Source organism: Aegilops tauschii, chromosome 5, assembly GCF_002575655.3.
Source record: "Aegilops tauschii subsp. strangulata cultivar AL8/78 chromosome 5, Aet v6.0, whole genome shotgun sequence".
In the NCBI taxonomy this organism is placed as follows: domain Eukaryota; kingdom Viridiplantae; phylum Streptophyta; class Magnoliopsida; order Poales; family Poaceae; genus Aegilops; species Aegilops tauschii.
This window is the reverse complement of record NC_053039.3, coordinates 412659216-412677247: the sequence shown is the minus strand read 5'-3', so window position 1 is coordinate 412677247 and position 18032 is coordinate 412659216. Positions and strand designations below refer to the sequence as shown.

Below are 18032 nucleotides of genomic sequence, written 5' to 3'. Positions count from 1 at the left end.
TATTCATGAATTTCAAATAAAAGGTTTGCCCAAAAAAGTTCATAGATTCAAAAACTGGTCGCAGGTTCAAAAAATTTATAGATTCAAAAATTGTTCGCCGATTCAGAAAAATGTTTATCAATTCAAAAAATGTTCGCACGTCCAAAATCTGTCCATCGATTCAAAAAATGTTCCTAGATTCAAATTATTCATGCATTTCAAAACAATGTTCATCAATTCAAAAAGAGTTCAATAAGTCGAAAAAATGTTTTTGAATTCAAAAAAGTGTTCACCGATTAAAAAAATGATCAGTGATTCAAAAAATGTTCATCGATTTAAAAAAAGTTTGCCGATTCAAGAAATGCTCATGAATGCAAAAAATTCATCAGTTCCAAAAATGTTCATCGATTCAACAAAAATGTTAATTGTTTCAAAAAAAAGTAGGCAAAAGTTGAAAAGTATTCTTGAATTTAAAAATGTCGGCTATTTCATAAAAAAATTGGCAAATTCAAAAAATGTTAACGATTTTAAAATCATTCATGATCTTAAAAATGGTTTGCAAAGTTGCTAAAAATATTCGCAAAAATGAAAGAAATGAAAATTAAATAAAAACGAAAATGAAAATAAAAAATGAACCAAAAAAAAGTGAAAAAGAAAATATATAGAAACAAAAATCAGAAGGAAAAAAAGGAAAAACCAGTTCAGGGATGGTTCTAGAACCTTCCCAAAACCGTGTGTTAAAAAACATACTGCACCCAATATGTGTCTTCAAAAAATGTTCATAAATTTTCAAAAGAAAAAGTCAATTTTACTACCCTGAATAAAGTGGGTGGTTTACTTTACCCCCTGATCTATTTTTCGGATTCTTTTACCCCCCAAACAAACCCAAACCGGACAAAACACCCCCTGGCTGTTTTTTCTCCACCCGCTGCTAATGTGGCACTAGTCAACGGCGTTTTTGACCTGGGTGGGCCCCCCTTGTCAGATGATGCTGGGATAGAGCTGCCGCTGCACCCGTCGGTGAGCAGAGCAGGGCCAGGCGGGGGTGGCAGGAGGTGGTGGCGCGCGGGGTCGAGGCTGTGGTGGCAACCACCGGCTGTGGGGTACTGGGGCGGGCTCGCGCGGCGGCGCGATGGCGTGACCGTCGGGGTCGGCAGGAGGCGGTGGCGCGCCGACGAGCAGAGCAGGGTGATGTCTACTACACAACCTTCTTCTTGTAGACGTTGTTGGGCCTCCAAGTGCAGAGGTTTGTAGGACAGTAGCAAATTTCCCTCAAGTGGATGAAATAATGTTTATCAATCCGTGGGAGCGTAGGATGAAGATGGTCTCTCTCAAACAACCCTGCAACCAAATAACAAAGAGTCTCTTGTGTTCCCAACACACCCAATACAATGATAAATTGTATAGGTGCACTAGTTCGGCGAAGAGATGGTGATACAAGTGCAATATGGATGATAGATATGAGTATTTGTAATCTGAAAATATAAAAACAGCAAGGTAACTAATGATAAAAGTGAGCACAAACGGTATTGCAATGCGTTGAAACAAGGCCTAGGGTTCATACTTTCACTAGTGCAAGTTCTCTCAACAATAATAACATAATTGGATCATATAACTATCCCTCAACATCCAACAAAAAGTCACTCCAAAGTCACTAATAGCGGAGAACAAACGAAGAGATTATTGTAGGGTACGAAACCACCTCAAAGTTATTCTTTCAGATCGATCTATTCAAGAGTCCGTAGTAAAATAGCACGAATCTATTCTTTCCGTTCGATCTATCCTAGAGTTCGTACTAGAATAACACCTTAAGATACAAATCAACCAAAACCCTAATGTCACCTGGATACTCCAATGTCACCTCAAGTATCTGTGGGTATGATTATACGATATGCATCACACAATCTCAGATTCATCTATTCAACCAACACATAGAACTTCAAAGAGTGTCCCAAAGTTTCTACCGGAGAGTCAAGACGAAAAAGTGTGCCAACCCCTATGCATAGGTTCACGAGGTCACGGAACCCGCAAGTTGATCACCAAAACATACATCAAGTGAATCACGTGATATCCCATTGTCACCACAGATAAGCACATGCAAGACATACATCAAGTGTTCTCAAATCCTTAAAGACTCAATCCGATAAGATAACTTCAAAGGGAAAACTCAATCCATTACAAGAGATTAGAGGGGGAGAAACATCATAAGATCCAACTATAATAGCAAAGCTCGTGATACATCAAGATCGTACCACCTCAAGAACACGAGAGAGAGAGAGAGATCAAACACATAGCTACTGGTACATACCCTCAGCCCCGAGGGTGAACTACTCCCTCCTCGTCATGGAGAGCGCTAGGATAATGAAGATGGCCACCGGTGAGGGATTCCCCCTCCGGCAGGGTGCCGCAACAGGGTCCCGATTGAGTTTTGGTGGCTACAAAGGCTTGCGGCGGCGGAACTCCCGATCTATTCTGTTCCCCGAAGGTTTTAAGGTATATGAGAATATATAGGCGAAAGAAGTCGGTAAGGGGAGCCACGAGGGGCCCATGAGGGTGGAGGGCGCGCCCAGGGGGGTGGGCGCGCCCCCCTACCTCGTGCTCTCCTCGTTGATCTCCTGACGTGCACTCCAAGTCTCCCGTATTGCATTCTTTCCAAAAATAACTTTTCCGAAGGTTTCATTCCGTTTGGACTCCGTTTGATATTCCTTTTCTGCGAAACACTAAAACAAGGAAAAAAACAGAAACTGGCACTCGGCTCTGGGTCTATAGGTTAGTCCCAAAATTAAGATAAAAGTGCATAGTAAAGCCCATTAAACATCCAAAGCAGATAATATAATAGCATGGAACAATCAAAAAGTATAGATACGTTGGAGATGTATCAGCATCCCCAAGCTTAATTCATGCTCGTCCTCGAGTAGGTAAATGATAAAAACAGAATTTTTGATGTGGAATGCTTCTTAGCATAATTTTTTTTAATGTAACTCTCTTAATTGTGGTATGAATATTCAGATCCGAAAGATTCAAGATAAAAGTTTAATATTGACATAAAAGTAATAATACTTCAAGCATACTAACTAAGCAGTTATGTCTTCTCAAAATAACATGGCCAAAGAAAGTTCATCCCTACAAAATCATATAGTTTGGTCATGCTCCATTTTCGTCACACAAGAATGCTCTCATCATGCACAACCCCGATGACAAGTCAAGCAATTGTTTCATACTTTAGTAATCTCAAACTTTTTTCAACTTTCACGCAATACATGAGCGTGAGCCATGGATATAGCACTATGGGTGGAATAGAATATAATGAGGGGGGTTATGTGGAGAAGATAAAAAGGAGAAAGTCTCACATCGACGCGGCTAATCAATGGGCTAGGGAGATGCCCATCAATTGATGTCAATGCAAGGAGTAGGGATTGCCATGCAACGGATGCACTAGAGCTATAAATGTATGAAAGCTCAACAAAAGAAACTAAGTGGGTGTGCATCCAACTTGCTTGCTCACGAAGACCTAGGGCACTTGAGGAGGCCCATTGTTGGAATATACAAGCCAAGTTCTATAATGAAAAATTCCCACTAGTATATGAAAGTTACAAAACAAGAGACTCTCTATCATAAAGATCATGGTGCTACTTTGAAGCACAAGTGTGGAAAAAGGATAGTAGCATTGCCCCTTTTTATTTTCTTTATTTTCTTTTTTTTGGGCCTTCCTTTTTTTGGCCTTCCTTTTTTTGGCCTTTCTCTTTTTTTTGGGACAATGCTCTATTAATGATGATCATCACACTTCTATTTATTTACAACTCAATGATTACAACTCGATACTAGAACAAGATATGACTCTATATGAATGCCTCCGGCGGTGTACCGGGATGGGCAATGAATCAAGAGTGACATGTATGATAATTATGCGTGGTGGCTTTGCCACAAATACGATGTCAACTACATGATCATGCAAGGCAATATGACAATGATGAAGTGTGTCATAATAAACGGAACGGTGGAAAGTTGCATGGCAATATATCTCGGAATGGCTATGGAAATGCCATAATAGGTAGGTATGGTGGCTGTTTTGAGGAAGATATAAGGAGGTTTATGTGTGATAGAGCGTATCATATCACAGGGTTTGGATGCACCGGCATAGTTTGCACCAACTCTCAAGGTGAGAAAGGGCAATGCACGGTACCGAAGAGGCTAGCAATGATGGAAGGGTGAGAGTGCGTATGATCCATGGACTCAACATTAGTCATAAAGAACTCACATACTTATTGAAAAAATCTACAAGTCATCAAAAACCAAGCACTACGCGCATGCTCCTGGGGGGATAGATTGGTAGGAAAAGACCATCGCTCGTCCCCGACCGCCACTCATAAGGAGGACAATCAAAGAACACCTCATGTTTCAAATTTGTTACATAACGTTTACCATACATGCATGCTACGGGACTTGCAAACTTCAACACAAGTATTTATCAATTTCACAATTACTCAACTAGCACAACTTTAATATCACTACCTCCATATCTCAAAACAATCATCAAGCATCAAACTTCTCTTAGTATTCAACACACTCATGAGAAAGTTTTACTAGTCTTGAATACCTAACATATTAGGATTAATTTCCCAATTTAAGAAAATTACCATGCTGTTTAAGACTCTCAAAATAATATAAGTGAAGCATGGGAGTTCAATAATTTCTACAAAATAAATCCACCGCCGTGCTCTAAAAGATATAAGTGAAGCACTAGAGCAATAACAAACTACTCCGAAAGATATAAGTGAAGATCAATGAGTAGTCGAATAATTACGTAACTATGTGAAGATTCTCTAACATTTAAGAATTTCAGATCTTGGTATTTTATTCAAACAGCAAGCAAAACAAAAGAAAATAAAATGACGCTCCAAGCAAAACACATATCATGTGGTGAATAAAAATATAGCTCCAAGTAAAGTTACCGATGAACGAAGACGAAAGAGGGGATGCCATCCGGGGCATCCCCAAGCTTAGGCTTTTGGTTGTCCTTGAATATTACCTTGGGGTGCCTTGGGCATCCCCAAGCTTAGGCTCTTGCCACTCCTTATTCCGTAGTCCATCGAATCTTTACCCAAAACTTGAAAACTTCACAACACAAAACTTAACAGAAAATCTCGTGAGCTCCGTTAGCGAAAGAAAACAAAACACCACTTCAAGGTACTGTAATGAACTCATTCTTTATTTGTATTGGTTTTAAATCTACTGTATTCCAACTTCTCTATGTTTTATAAACTATTTTACTAGCCATAGATTCATCAAAATAAGCAAACAACACACAAAAAACAGAATCTGTCAAAAACAGAACAGTCTGTAGTAATCTGTAACTAACGCAAACTTCTGGAACTCCAAAACTTCAGCCAAAATAGGACGACCTAGACAATTTGTTTATTGATCAGAAGCAATTGGAATCAATATTTTATCACGTTCTGGTGATTTTTAACAATTATTTTCGTGAACAGAAAGTTTCTGCAATTTTCAGCAAGATCAAATAACTGTCATCCAAGAAGATCCTATAGGTCTTACTTGGCACAAACATTAATTAAAACACAAAACCACATCTAACCAGAGGCTAGATGATTTATTCATTACTAAACAGGAGCAAAAATCAAGGAACAAAAATAAAATTGGGTTGCCTCCCAACAAGCGCTATCGTTTAACGCCCCTAGCTAGGCATGATGATTTCAATGATGCTCACATAAAAGATAAGAACTGAAACATAAAGAGAGCATCATGAACAATATGACTAGCACATTTAAGCCTAACCCACTTCCTATGCATAGGGATTTTGTGAGCAAACAACTTATGGGAACAATAATAATCTAGCATAGGAAGGCAAAACAAGCATAACTTCAAATTTTTAAGCACATAGAGAGGAAACTTGATATTATTGCAATTCCTACAAGCAAATGTTCCTCCCTCATAATAATTTTCAGTAGCATCGTGAATGAATTCAACAATATAACTATCACCTATAGCATTCTTTTCATGATCTACAAGCATAGAAAATTTACTACTCTCCACATAAGCAAAATTCTTCTCATTCGGAATAGTGAGAGTATCATAAAAAACCCGAATACTATAAATTGTTTCCACATTAAAAGAGTAATGTTCAGGAAAAGGGTAATCATAATCATGAGAAGTTTTATAAATATAATCATCACTACTTTTTATAGCATAAGTATCATCATAATAATCATCATAAGTAGCAACTTTGTTCTCATAATCAATTGGAACCTCTTCCGAAATAGTGGATTCATCACTAAATAAAGTCATGACCTCTCCAAATCCACTTTCATAAATATTATAAGATTCAACACCCTCCAAAATAGTGGGATCATTACTTCCTAAAGTTGACACTCTTCCAAACCCACTTTCATCAATATAATCATCATAAGTAGGAGGTATGCTATCATCATTATAAATTTGCATATCAAAACTTGGGAGGCCAAAAATATCATCATTGAACGTAGCATCCCCAAGCTTGGGACAAACATTAATTTCAGAAAATATATTCTCAAAAACATCATCTTCATCAAACATAGCATCCGCAAGCTTGAGCCTTTTCATATCATAAGCATAATCACTCTCATCATTAATAGTATGGATAGCACCAATAGTATATCAATTATCATCATCACAATGAGTAGTAGGAGCAACATCATTTGGGAGGGATACCTTTTTACCTTTGCTTCTCCGTTTTTTTTCTTTTTCTTCTTCACATCATGTGCGGGTTTATCCCTTTTTTTTGAGCTCCTTATTGATGAGATTGGTTGAATAGAAAGCTCCTCCTCGTTACCTGATTCATCATAAAAAATAATAGGAGGATATTGGGAAGTCCCTTCCCTTTCATTAGTATTCTCTTCATCCTCCATTTGTTTTCTTTTCTTTATGTAATTGGCAATATAAGGATTTTCAATGCAATTCACCGCACAATACATATAAATTTCCTCTAGATCAAAATTAAGAAGTTTATCACGGGCAAATACTGGAAGATAGTTAGTTATACGTTTCATTTCTTCATAGCCCATAAGAAAACTAAGTTCATTATGATGTGCAAGGGAAATCAAGTCATCACAATTTTTGGACACGATTAGATCATGAAACAATTTGCATCGGATAGTTAAATGACCACTTTCATTGCAAAGTTCATAAGTACGACCAAGAAAATTTAAATTTTCAGCACAAACATCTAGCCTTTCTTGCAACCATTTAGTTTCTAAGTACTTATGCTTCTTACAAAATCTATCTTCCCTTTTTGGTATGTATTTGCAAATTCTATGCACTCCACAAAAATCGACATGCTTATAAGAGATATTTTCATCATGACTAGTGCAATCATCATTAGTACAATGGATATTCAAGGAGTTCATACTAACAGCATTGCAATCATGCTCATCATTCAAAGATTTAGTGCCAAACATTTTAATGCATTCTTCTTCTAACACTTTGGCACAATTTTCCTTTCCATCATACTCACGAAAGATATTAAAAAGATGAAGCATATGAGGCAAACTCAATTCCATTTTTTTGTAGTTTTCTTTTATAGACTAAACTAGTGATAAAACAAGAAACTAAAAGATTCGATTGCAAGATCTAAAGATATACCTTCAAGCACTCACCTCCCCGGCAACGGCGCCAGAAAAGAGCTTAGTTGACAGGGTGTGAGTGCCGCTTACCTAGCCTCCCCGGCAATGGCGCCAGAAAAGAGCTTGATGTCTACTACACAACCTTCTTCTTGTAGACGTTGTTGGGCCTCCAAGTGCAGAGGTTTGTAGGACAGTAGCAAATTTCCCTCAAGTGGATGACCTATGGTTTATCAATCCGTGGGAGGCGTAGGATGAAGATGGTCTCTCTCAAACAACCCTGCAACCAAATAACAAAGAGTCTCTTGTGTCCCCAACACACCCAATACAATGGTAAATTGTATAGGTGCACTAGTTTGCCGAAGAGATGGTGATACAAGTGCAATATGGATGATAGATATGAGTATTTGTAATCTGAAAATATAAAAACAGCAAGGTAACTAATGATAAAAGTGAGCACAAACGGTATTGCAATGCGTTGAAACAAGGCCTAGGGTTCATACTTTCACTAGTGCAAGTTCTCTCAACAATAAAAACATAATTGGATCATATAACTATCCCTCAACATGCAACAAAGAGTCACTCCAAAGTCACTAATAGCGGAGAACAAACGAAGAGATTATTGTAGGGTACGAAACCACCACAAAGTTATTCTTTCAGATCGATCTATTCAAGAGTCCGTAGTAAAATAGCACGAAGCTATTCTTTCCGTTCGATCTATCCTAGAGTTCGTACTAGAATAACACCTTAAGATACAAATTAACCAAAACCCTAATGTCACCTAGATACTCCAATGCCACCTCAAGTATCCGTGGGTATGATTATACGATATGCATCACAAAATCTCAGATTCATCTATTCAACCAACACATAGAACTTCAAAAAGTGTCCCAAAGTTTCTACCGGAGAGTCAAGACGAAAACGTGTGCCAACTCCTATGCATAAGTTCACGAGGTCACGGAACCCGCAAGTTGATCACCAAAACATACATCAAGTGAATCACGTGATATCCCATTGTCACCACAAATAAGCACATGCAAGACATACATCAAGTGTTCTCACATCCTTAAAGACTCAATCCGATAAGATAACTTCAAAGGGAAAACTCAATCCATTACAAGAGATTAGAGGGGGAGAAACATCATAAGATCCAACTATAATAGCAAAGCTCGCGATACATCAAGATCGTACCACCTCAAGACACACGAGAGAGAGAGAGAGAGAGAGAGATCAAACACATAGCTACTGGTACATACCCTCAGCCCCGAGGGTGAGCTACTCCCTCCTCGTCATGGAGAGCGCCGGGATGATGAAGATGGCCACCGGTGAGGGATCCCCCCTCCGGCAGGGTGCCGGAACAGGGTCCCGATTGGGTTTTGGTGGCTACAGAGGCTTGCAGCGGCGGAACTCCCGATCTATTCTGTTCCCCGAAGGTTTTAGGGTATATGGGAATATATAGGCGAAAGAAGTCGGTAAGGGGAGCCACGGGTGGTCCACGAGGGTGGAGGGCGCGCCCAGGGAGGTGGGCGCGCCCCCTGCCTCGTGCTCTCCTCGTTGATCTCCTGACGTGCACTCCAAGTCTCCCGTATTGCATTCTTTCCAAAAATAACTTTCCGAAGGTTTCATTCCGTTTGGACTCCGTTTGATGTTCCTTTTCTGCGAAACACTGAAACAAGAAAAAAAAACAAAAACTGGCACTGGGCTCTGGGTCAATAGGTTAGTCCCAAAAGTAATATAAAAGTGCATAGTAAAGCCCATTAAACATCCAAAGCAGATAATATAATAGCATGGAACAATAAAAAATTATAGATACGTTGGAGACGTATCACAGGGCCAGGCGGGGTTGGTAGGAGGCGGTGACGCATGGGGTCGAGGCGGTGGTGGCAACCACCGGCGGTGGGGTACTGGGGGCGGGCTCGCGCGGCGGCGCGATGGCGTGCCCGGCGGGGTCGGCAGGAGGCGGTGGCGCGCCGACGAGCAGAGTAGGGCCAGGCGGGGTTGGCAGGAGGCGGTGGCGCACGGGGTCGAGGCGGTGGTGGCCACCACCGGCGGTGGGTACTCGGGGCGGGCTCGCGTTGCGGCGGGATGGTGGGGTCGGCGAAGCGGCGGCGATGCGGGGGCGGGGCGAGCTGCAACGGCGCGGGACGGGGCTCCTCTGGCAGGACGCGACATGATGGCGGGGAGAGGGCGACGGCTCCTGGGCGACGCGGTGAGGGAGGTGGGGCGGGTGGCTCGGGCCCGGATCGGCCCAAGGCGAGCTCCTTCGGGTGGCGACGGATCTAACCTGGAGAGAGAGAGAGAGAGAAACCTGACAAGGGGCCCCACCTAGGTCAAAACCGCCGTTGACTAGTGCCACATCAGCAGCGGGTGGGGAAAAACCAGCCGGGGGGGTGTTTTGTCCGGTTTGAGTTTGTTTGGGGGAGTAAAAGAAGCCGAAAAACAGATCAGGGGGTAAAGTGAACTACCCACTTTATTCAGAGTAGTAAAATAGACTTTTTTTCTTTTGAAAAGATTGCTTCCAATTTGTTTAATATGATTGCTGATTCAAAAAATATTCGTCAATTCAAAAAATGTTCATTGAAAACGAGAAGTGTTTTGGAATTTCAAAAGTTGTTCCGAATTTCCAAAAATGTTCGCCTATGCAAAAAAAAAAACTTGTTCACAAGTTCCAAAACAAATGTTTGCAATTTCAAAAAATGGTCTAGGGCCCTCCACAGACTCCTGCATTTGCAAAATGCACAAAGGCAGAAAACTCGGTGACTCGGAACTGCAGTGCCGGTAGGTATGGAATCTATCCATCGAAACTGAGACGTAGGCCCCCTAATCTGTTCGTACAGGCCGGTCGGTGGTGTCCAAATGTAAGCACAGTTAGTCATCGCCACAATGCAGAGGAAATCCGTTATTGTAGTTAGATCATGTGATAAACAGAGCGGAGGCAGTGAACTGTACTTGAAGATGCACAAGGCAGCGAGCCCATTCGTTGTGAAATGCACGTGTGTACGGAATCTGCCTTGGTCCTACTCCTTGGATGGATGCCGCAGGCGCACAAACAATTGATCAAGCCCCAGTGGACGACAACGATGATGATGATTGAGTGCATTTCGCAATTGGTCCGATGGATCTACTCGCACCGGCCGGCCGGTGGCGAGCAAGGGCAGCCATGTGATGCGAGAAGAAGTCAGTCAAATGCTAATTAAATTTCTTAATCTTATTAGGCCTTGAAGAAAATTGGCGATAACACACACGCTAGTTTGTTTGTTAAAATTATTATTGTTGCAGCTAGCTAACATGTGTGCTTGTCTGGTCTGGCGCGAGCGACGGTGCCGTCCGAAGCCTATTTTGGAACCGGGCTAGCCCCCTTTCCATTCCTTGCATAGCGGAAATGCAGAGCGTCTTACCAGCAGCAGCAAATGGGGAGGGGAAAGGGGAGTGGCGGGTTGCATCTCGGCATGTTGGCATGCATCAAGCAATTCGTCAAGAAGACGTGACACGGAGTCGGGCAGTGGTCAAAGTAAATGGGCATCCATCCATCCATGGACGGACGCCATCTCCTGCCCCGTATCGTGCTGCTGATGATGGGGACGTTGGAGCTCTGCTTGAAACAATCGCGGCTTGGCTTGACTTGACTTGCAATTGAAAAACACGGCATGCGTCCCGGCTCACTCACTCCAGAATTAGAAAGGATTTACCTGGCTGGCAGGAGGGCAGATCGTCGGCCATTTCCCTCCCTTCTTCCCCCCCGCGCGCGCGCCAGTTGGCTTTGCGTGCTTCCATCCCCATGCCATGATCCCACCACCATAGTGCCGCACACGTCGTCCGTTGACGCAATGCCGCTTCCCCACCCCCCTCCTCCTTCCCCGCCGCATGCTCCAGCGGCCCAGGATTCATCTGTCGACGCATATATCATATCCATCCATACATCGGGGCTCTGTCCTGTCCTACGTCTACGTGCGCGCGTGCTTGATCGAGGTGCTTGATCCACCGATCGCTGCCCAGCACAGGGTTGGCTGGCGGGAGGGGGCAACCGACCGATCGATCGTTCCATCTGCAATGACGACGGCGCGGCAGTGGTGGAGGCGCGCCGCCGCGGCGGCCAAGGACAAGAAGAGCCTGTGCCTGACGCGCGCCGCGGGGGCGCTGCGCTCGCCGGCCAGGGTCAGGGGCGGCGCCGCGGAGCTGGACGCGGCGGTCATCCGCGCCACCAGCCACGACGACCGCTTCGTGGACCGCGGCGCCGCGGCGCGGGTGCTGGACCTCGCGCGCGCCTCCTCGCCGTCGCCGCTCGTGTGGACGCTCGCGCGCCGGGCGGGGCGGACGCGCTGCTGGGCCGTGGCGCTCAAGGCGCTCATGCTCGCGCACCGCCTGCTCCTGCTCGCGCAGCCCCGCGCCGGCGGCCGCGTGCCCTTCGACCTCGCCGACTTCCGGGACCGCTCCTCGGCCGGCCTCTCCGCCCTCGTGCGCGCCTACTTCCGCTTCCTCGACGCCCGCTCCCTCTTCGCCGCCGAGGAAGACGACGGCGCCGGCGCCAACGGCGACCAGGACGAGGAGACGCGCCTGCTGGACCGCCTGTCCAGGCGCCAGCACCTGCTCGACCTGCTCATGCAGATCCGCCCCTACGGGGACGGCATGGAGCGGCAGAGCCTCGTCCTCGACGCCATGGAATGCGCCGTCGTCGAGATCTTCGACGTGTACGGCCAGGTGCGCGCCGGCATCGCCGAGTACCTCGTCGCCGCCCTCGGGGGCTCGGCGCCGACCACGGCGATGCCTCGGCCGCGGCCGGGAGAGACCGTGGCCACGGCGAGGCGGCGCAGGGCCATGCAGGGAGTGCGGGTGCTGCGGAAGGAGGCTGAGCAGAGCGCCCTGGTGTCGTCCTACTTCGAGCTCTGCCGTGCCCTCGGCGTGCTCAGCGCCGCCGAGTTCCCGGCCCTGGAGCGCGTCCCGGACCACGACATCAGGGACCTCGAGAAGCTCATCATGGCCCACGTCGAAGACGGCGGCTGCATGGTGGAGCAGGACAACGAAGCGAAGGCGCTGGCGGTCCCCATGGAGGACGCCGGCGTGGCGTCGACGGCGGTGGCCACGAAAGAGTGGATGGTGTTCGACGACGATGCGGGTACCGGCGTTAGGCAGGGGCATTTCGGTGATTACGTCAACCCGTTCCTAACCAACTTGACGGAGTTAGGCGACACGTGACGGCGAGCGACAACTTGTGAAAGAATGAGTTTTTGTGAATACTATTTTCTTTCAGAGGACAGATTATTCACATTTAATTTGATGGTTAGAAACAAATCGAAAGCTAAGCAGTAGTGATTAAAGACTAGGAGGGCAAATAGGTCAATCATGAAGCAATTTTTGTGAGTACATGTGTTTGCTGCACGGTTAAATTGAGAAAAAAAGATGGAAGCATTCCCTAACCAATCACCCTTTAGCATATTTTCATTTTGCTTTATGTATCAACGGTTTGAAAATGCGACAATTGCGTTTTCGATTTAAATTTGTGTGGAGGGCAAACATCGCCCTGAAGATCAAACTATTTTTGCGACCGAGCCGGACCTGTCCAAGTCAGCACATGGGCATATGCGCTGATTGGCTACTGTGGCACCTGATAGGAGGGCCTCATCGATCAGTTTCAGCGTCAATGCCTGTTTATATGGAGTTTAGATCGTTCTGTAGCCGCGCGTCCCAGTCTTGGTACTGAGAAGTAAAAATTACGGAAAGTGATACCAATTCGCTGGCACTACCCCAATTATGCAACCAATGTGCAATTAACTCGTTTAAGAGAGTCGAAGAAAACCTTGTAAAATGGGTCGGAAGGGTAATAGGAAATTTGTGTGTGATTATATTAAATAAAGAAACAACATAAATAGTCATTTCTTCACGTGTTCACTGGCCAGGTCTGTTTGGCGAGTGACTCAGTGCTCTTTGGGGTTATCATCGTTTCCTAGCAACTTTCGGAACATGCTTCATACACCCTTCATGCTTGAGAGAATGATTATAAATTCGGTGATGTTGTCCACCGAACGTTCAGTGGAGGTGTATGGCAAAACGAACATTTTTCACGGCAATTTAGGTTGCGGGAACATGGCAGTTTCTTCAAGCAATCCTGGCAATTTTCACAACCAAATTATTTGTTACCTGTTTCTGAAGAATTTGCCATAAAAACGTTCGCAAATGCCATCCCCCTAGCTAGTGAAATTTTGCTGTCTATTGGGGTCTAGAGTCAAACGATGCAAAGTTTATAAATATCAATAACTACAATACTAGATGGATATAATATGGAAATGTATTTTTACTGTGTATTTAATGATACTAACTTGTTGTATTGCAGTTGTTGAATTTTTTTATAAAATTTACCGAACTTTGTGTCATTTGACTTCAGACGAAATACATGCCTCCATTTCAAGCATAGAGTAAGAATATGCTTTTGGACTTTGAAGAAAACCTGGTAAGGTTATTGGATCCTACTATGTGATGCTCACTATGTGCTCCTAATTGATCATTGCCCACGAGATGTCACGTTATGGCTCATACTATACAGCAAGAGGCAACAACATGATATAGAATAAGAGATAAAATACACATATGGATGAGTCTATGATGTATATGATATCTTGGTCTAAAATTAGGATGTTGACAAGTTTTAAAAACAACAATGTATTGTTCTAATAATATTTATAAAAAATAGCTTGGAGCATCTCCAAGGGAAACCCTCAAATCTCCCCCGTATGTTGAAGCGAAAAGTCCAAACATTGTTCGGACATAAATACATCTCCGACGGGTCTGCCCAAAGTAGTCCTATTTGTGCGGACAACCCCAAACCTAGCCCATATGTGGGACAAAAAATGGGGATGTTCGTGCATGTCCTCCACGTCATATATGACGAACCAGCCCCACATCAAACCCTCCCAAACCACCCCCTCGTCTCCGGCTTTCTATCTTCCTCCTCTGTTACGTCTCTGTGTGTGTGTTGCACTCTCCTCGTTCTACGCCCACCCCAAGCTCTATCGTCGAACACCAACAATGCCCCCCATTTGGCCCCTACCCGGATCACCCCCTGACCCCGTCGCCTGCCCATACACCGCCCCGATACACCCTAGTCCATCCGCCATACACCAAGCCCACCACAAGTTTGACAAAATGTCTCGAGTGTTTTTTGATCTTTTTTGTTGCACATTTTTTAGGAGACATGATGGAGTCGTTGGATGATGAGTTTGTTGCCCTACATTATGAGTTTATTTAAATGGAGTTATTTGTTTCGTCATCATCGTGTCCGATGATGGCGACTACGTTTTGATATGATGATGATGATGATGAGCATCCTCGAAGCAGTGGAGAGGGAAGAGAAGTATGTTCTAAACTTTAGGGTTTGATGTCGGGCATGATAACTGTTACTTGGAATAGGATACAGGGTCATATTGATGTTTACAAGAACTACTTCAAAGCCAGCCCAATATATCATGAGGGGTTCTTTTGTCGTAACTACCGGATGCGCATGTATTTGTTCTTCCACATAATGGAGGGTGCAAAGGAATATAATCCTTAGCTCACATTGAGGAAGGATTGTACTGTAGCACTATCGTTCTCTCCTCTCCAGGAATGCACTGCTTCTATCAGGATGCTTGAATATGGCACAGCTGCAGATGCCATCGATGAGTATGTTCAGATGGAAGAGGGCACATGCATTGATGCAATGGTGAGATTCTCGTCTGCCTTAGTGAATGTGTTTGAACTAGAGTACGTGAGATAACCAAATACTGATGGCACAGCAAATCTTCTGGCAATTGGAGCAACAAGAGGCTTTCCCAGTATGCTTAATTAGTTCAGTCGTTTACATGCATTTGCGATGGAAGAACTATCCGGTAGATTTGGCAGCTCAATACCAAGGTCACACCAAAGAGCCCACCATCACACTTGAAGCACTGGAATCAAAAGCTTGTGGACTTAACACTCTTTATTTGGCATGCCAGAATCTCACGCGTGCTTTAGCTAGGGATCCCCATTGTTTAAAATACTTTGTGATGGGGAGGCTCCGGAGTGCAACTAACCGTCAACGGTCACAACTACACCATGTGGTACCACCTTTGTCAATGGTATCTATCCACAGTGCACGACAATTGTGAATGCTATCTCCAAGACCAAGATAACAAAATAACTCTCCTTACCCAAATGCAAGATGGTGCTAGGAAGGATGTGGAGGGGCCATTTCGAGTGCTCCAAGATCGATGGGCTATTTTTTGTGGACCTGCAAAATTGTGGGACCCTGGGACATTGTGCGAGGTGATGACATGTTGTGTGATCTTGCATAACAGTATTGTGGAGGATGAGGGTGAGGTTGTTCACAATGTTCATGATTTTGACAAGCTAGCAGAAAATGTCCGTCTCCCAAAACAAGAGGCACAAAACATTGTAGATTTCCTAGATATTCATCGACAACTTCGAGATCCATCAATGGTCTTGTGCAACATTTGTGATCCATCAATGGCTCGACCCCTCCTATCTGTGTTTCATGGATATATAGGGGCCAAATTGGGTATTTGCGCCTATAGATGCTATTACACACCATGACTTATTGGTTTGTTTTTTCTCCATATTATGTGTACTGAAAGCATGATATCCATTTACCTTTCATTTGTGTATGTACAGAATTAGCGTCCAGCTTGTACAACGGATTTTTGTATCATGCAAATTAGCCTTCGTACAACTAAATACCAATCATTGTATTTCAATGCCAGGACACACAGATAATGAAATTAAGAACTTCTGGAACACAAAAAGGAAGAGGCTTATGAAAAGTAGTCTATATCCAGATTACTTGCGATCTTGACTGGTAAACTTGGAGTGTCATAGTCCTGACAATTTACGTGGCAAAAAACGACCAAATGGGCTCTCATGGGGAAATGGGCCTCCAATGTTAGATGGTAATTTCCCTACATATAAGATCATACAAAGATCCATGAAGATTGAGCTACCCTCAATCAAAGGCTAGATTTGCATAATACAAATTGTGTCATGATATTTCAATCTGACAAATAAAGTGCCCAAGTAATTCAAAACATCTTGCATTTTCGACCACTTGACATATTTTATTTGAATAACAAAGGAAAAAAATGTTAATTATTTATGTTAATGTATCACATAACTACAAAATATAGATATTACCGAGTATATATCCTACCCATATATTTTTGCCCTCACGTATGAATGGTAACAAGGAAAATAATAACTCTATTTAGTGAATTAATCATCCTTAGATTAGACATATATTGTGTTGTATAGATGTGTTAGTCATCATTTGTGGTTGGCGTTAAGTAACTAGATAGCATACAACTTATTATAGGAGTTACAACCATATTGGTATTTGCATTGGTGCAATATTATCCATTAAATTTGAAAGTGGATGGTAGAAAATGATGACATGATACTCTCTTATGCATTTGCAATGAACTTGCCTATCTTGGCACACTAATAAATATCATGGCTGGAAATTCTAGATTCCATTAATCTAGGTTGGTGTAACTCAGTAGAATGTTTTAGATTGTACAAGTGCCTCACTCAGATCAAGTTGTGCCCAATTATAAGATATCTGGTCAAGAAGAAAAAGTAGCGATATGCCAATCTGTGTTGTTTCATTTTACAACAACATTAAAATATCCACCAAATTATTGGCCTAGTTAATATTGTATTTAAGGAAAATGATAATGTGCTCTTTATTGTGCAACAGTCTATATGTGCACCTACCTAGGCATGGTTTGCTTGCCCACACCTCTGTTTCGTATTCTTGTTCCTTATCTTCTTCCCCCACCTCCCATGACGGCTAGGCTCATGTTAGTGTTCACTTGGAACATGATCCAGCCGGTCCACCACACTTGGTACATGGAGAAAGAGTGAAATGCACCACTAGTTCATTAACTCAAATTGGTTGCACATTTTAGGCCAATAACTCAGGAATTAATCGATTCAGGCCATAAACTCGTTAATTTGATCAAATGAGGCCAAAACCGATCGGGAGGGAAAAAACCGACCATGTGGCTGCCATGTCTGCTGCCCTTATACCGCTCGTGAACTTACCATTTTTTACATGTATCTATTTGCAAAACGGCCGGTTTTTTCTCTCACAAATCGTGCAAACAGTGTATGAAGGAAAAGGGTAATAAAAAATATACCTTGCATGGACTCAAACCCATGCCCTTTATTGGCATCAACAAGCGTATCACTAATCAGTGCAACATCAATGTTTTGTACTAAAATGAGGCCACTATATATTACAATCATACAGTGACATTAATTGAATGCAAATCTTTTCCTACATTCACGCGATCCTTTCCTAAGCACACATTAACTTGATGAGCAGCCTGATCGCCAACAGAAGGAAAGTGGAGAATATGGTGTGGGTTTAGGAAAGAAACTTTAAGAAAGGATCCACGTGATCATGTGGATTTG

At 43.4% G+C, this 18032-nt stretch overlaps 1 protein-coding gene across 1 annotated transcript; it reads left to right on the top strand.

Moving 5' to 3' along the window:
• The first annotated feature begins 11136 nt into the window (after positions 1-11136).
• Positions 11137-12844, top strand: LOC109758925 (putative clathrin assembly protein At1g25240). The gene has a single exon (XM_020317789.4). The coding sequence runs from the start codon at positions 11457-11459 to the stop codon at positions 12783-12785; it is 1329 nt and encodes a 442-aa protein (XP_020173378.1). The 5' UTR covers positions 11137-11456; the 3' UTR covers positions 12786-12844.
• Positions 12845-18032: the final 5188 nt, after the last annotated feature.